Genomic DNA, 2,159 nt, shown 5'->3' with positions numbered 1-2,159 from the left:
TTGCTCACACCCCTCAGGGCTCCCTCTGTTACAACTGCCCTGAGCCATTCCAAGTGGTGACCAGAATCAGGAGAACTGGGATTCAGTATACTAATCCTGGGAACCAGTGGCTAAACCTAGGTGAGGATCCAATACGGTGGGCACAGGACTTCTTTCTGCTACCTCCCAGTTACCTCTTTCCAGAATTTCTGGATCTGCATTCCCTTTGCTCGACTTAGAGTGACTTGCTTGGACTCTCTTATGTGAATCCATGCTGCTTTCCGTCTGGGATGATTTCACTGGCTTGTAGGTTAAGGCTGAAAAAGAAAATGACAGCATCATGGTAATCATTTAACAACAACTGTGCCTGACTTCTCTGACTTGGTCCATTCCACTTCTCCCTCCGTGTTCATTCTGATTGCTGCAGGTCTGAGAGTGAGCAAGCATCTGTGGAGTGCTTCAATTCTGATCTGTAGCTGTGGTTAAACTACGCCAGCAGGCCACCAGGAAAGAGCAGGGGCAGGAAAAGAGCATGTCCTCCATGCTGGGAAGGAAGAGATTCAGCACAGACTGAATTGGTTTGGATCACATAGTACTCCAGATGTGGGCTCAGCAAGGCAGAGTAGAGGGAGAGGATCACCTGGCTCACTCTGCCAGCCACTCTCTTTTAATGGAGCCCACGATACCATTGGTCTCCTTGGCCACCTGTGTTGACTCATGGCCAACTTGCTGTCAACCAGGACTCCCAGGTCCTTCTACGCAGAGCTCCTCTCCAACAGGTCATCCCCTAACCTGTACTGAGGCATGCAGACATTTCTCCCCAGGTGCACATTTAAACATTTGCTTTTGTTGAACCTCATCGTGTTCCTCTCCATCCTGCACTCCCGTCCACTCAGGAGACCGGCTGAATGGCAGCACGGCCTTGTGTGCTGTCAGCCACTCCTTCCAGCCTTCTCTCATCAGCAAACTTGCTGAAGGTTAACCGTCTCTTCATCCAGCTCATTGATGAAGATGTTGAACAGGACTCCCAGACCCAACACTGAGCCCTGGGGAACACTGCTAGTTACAGCTTTCGACCAGCATCTGAGCCACTGACCACAGCCCTCTGAACTCTGCCACTCAGCCAGTTCTCAGTCCAGCTCGCTGTCCACTCATCTATCCTGCACTTCCTTAGTTTCATTACAAGGATGTTGTTAAAGAAGCTGTCAGGCACCTTGCTGAAGTCAAGGTACACAGCATTCTCTACTCTCCCCTCATCTACCAAGACAGTGATGACTCAACAGAAAGCTACCAGGTTGGTGGAGCATGATTTCCCCTTGGTGAATCTGCATTGACGACTCCCAGTAACTTCTTCTCTTCCATTTACTTGGAGTTGGCATCCAGCACAAGTCGTTCCATCACCTTCCCAGGGACGGATGTGAGGCAGACTGGCCTGTAGCATCCCGGCTCTTCTCCAGTCCCTTGACCGTTCCTGACAGATCGATAGCTGGAGCTGACTGCACAGAACTCCAGGATGGGGGAGCAGTGTGAGCTGGGACCTGCTGGTAGGGAATGATCAGCCTGGCCTCTCCAAGAATTGTTGCTTCATGCCATCGAAACGAGCCCTTGAGCACAACTCCCCTCCACACATTCTGTGTGCTTTGCAGGACCCTGCTCCAGCTCCCAGTCCTGAGAGTGAAACCTGTTCATAAACACACCCTGGAGAGAACTGCAGATGCCTGAGCTCTTTGGTACCTCAGAGCTGGGAGATTTAGCACAGGGCCAGAGGAGATGTGACTAAGATATGGAAACCTTTTGAGTTCACATAAATCCCACCCAAGATGTTCTGTGGTATGATAACAGGCTACAGAAATGTGATCCAGCATACTTACCTGCAGACTCAAAAATCCTCTTCCGATCTTGGATCCCTTGAGGTTGTATCTGGGTTTCTGGATCTTATGTTCAAATGAAAGAGAAAAAAAAAAGAGGAAATTTAAGAAAAGCGTGTTTTTTTTTTGTTGTTTTTTGTTTTTTTTTCGCTAAAGACCACCCCCCATAAATATACTAAATAGCCTTTGTGGAATAAGGCGTCATGCAGACACTTCAAGAAATATTTGCTGTTTTGAAACAAAGTCCTGACCACTGCACTGTGAGGTTTGAACACTGTGTCCTGGATTGGAACCCCAGTAACGCTGTCCTGC

The 2,159-nt window shown here is 49.0% G+C and overlaps 1 protein-coding gene across 1 annotated transcript in view; it reads right to left on the bottom strand.

The window, feature by feature from the left end:
- LOC104916171 (E3 ubiquitin-protein ligase TRIM39-like) overlaps positions 1 to 1,923 on the bottom strand; it is a 21,837-nt gene extending 19,914 nt beyond the window's left edge. The window contains exons 1-2 of the mRNA XM_010727166.3: positions 1,851 to 1,923; positions 174 to 296 (exon numbers count right to left, since the gene is read on the bottom strand). Coding sequence (XP_010725468.2) covers positions 174 to 252 — 79 coding nt within the window. The 5' untranslated portion in view covers positions 253 to 296; positions 1,851 to 1,923. The remainder of the gene's footprint in view (positions 1 to 173; positions 297 to 1,850) is intronic.
- Between the last annotated feature and the right edge of the window lie 236 nt (positions 1,924 to 2,159).

Source organism: Meleagris gallopavo, unplaced genomic scaffold (assembly GCF_000146605.3).
Source record: "Meleagris gallopavo isolate NT-WF06-2002-E0010 breed Aviagen turkey brand Nicholas breeding stock unplaced genomic scaffold, Turkey_5.1 ChrUn_random_7181001874166, whole genome shotgun sequence".
Taxonomy (NCBI): Eukaryota; Metazoa; Chordata; class Aves; order Galliformes; family Phasianidae; genus Meleagris; species Meleagris gallopavo.
The sequence above is the reverse complement of the archived record's forward strand: the minus strand, read 5'-3'. Positions and strand labels throughout refer to the sequence as shown.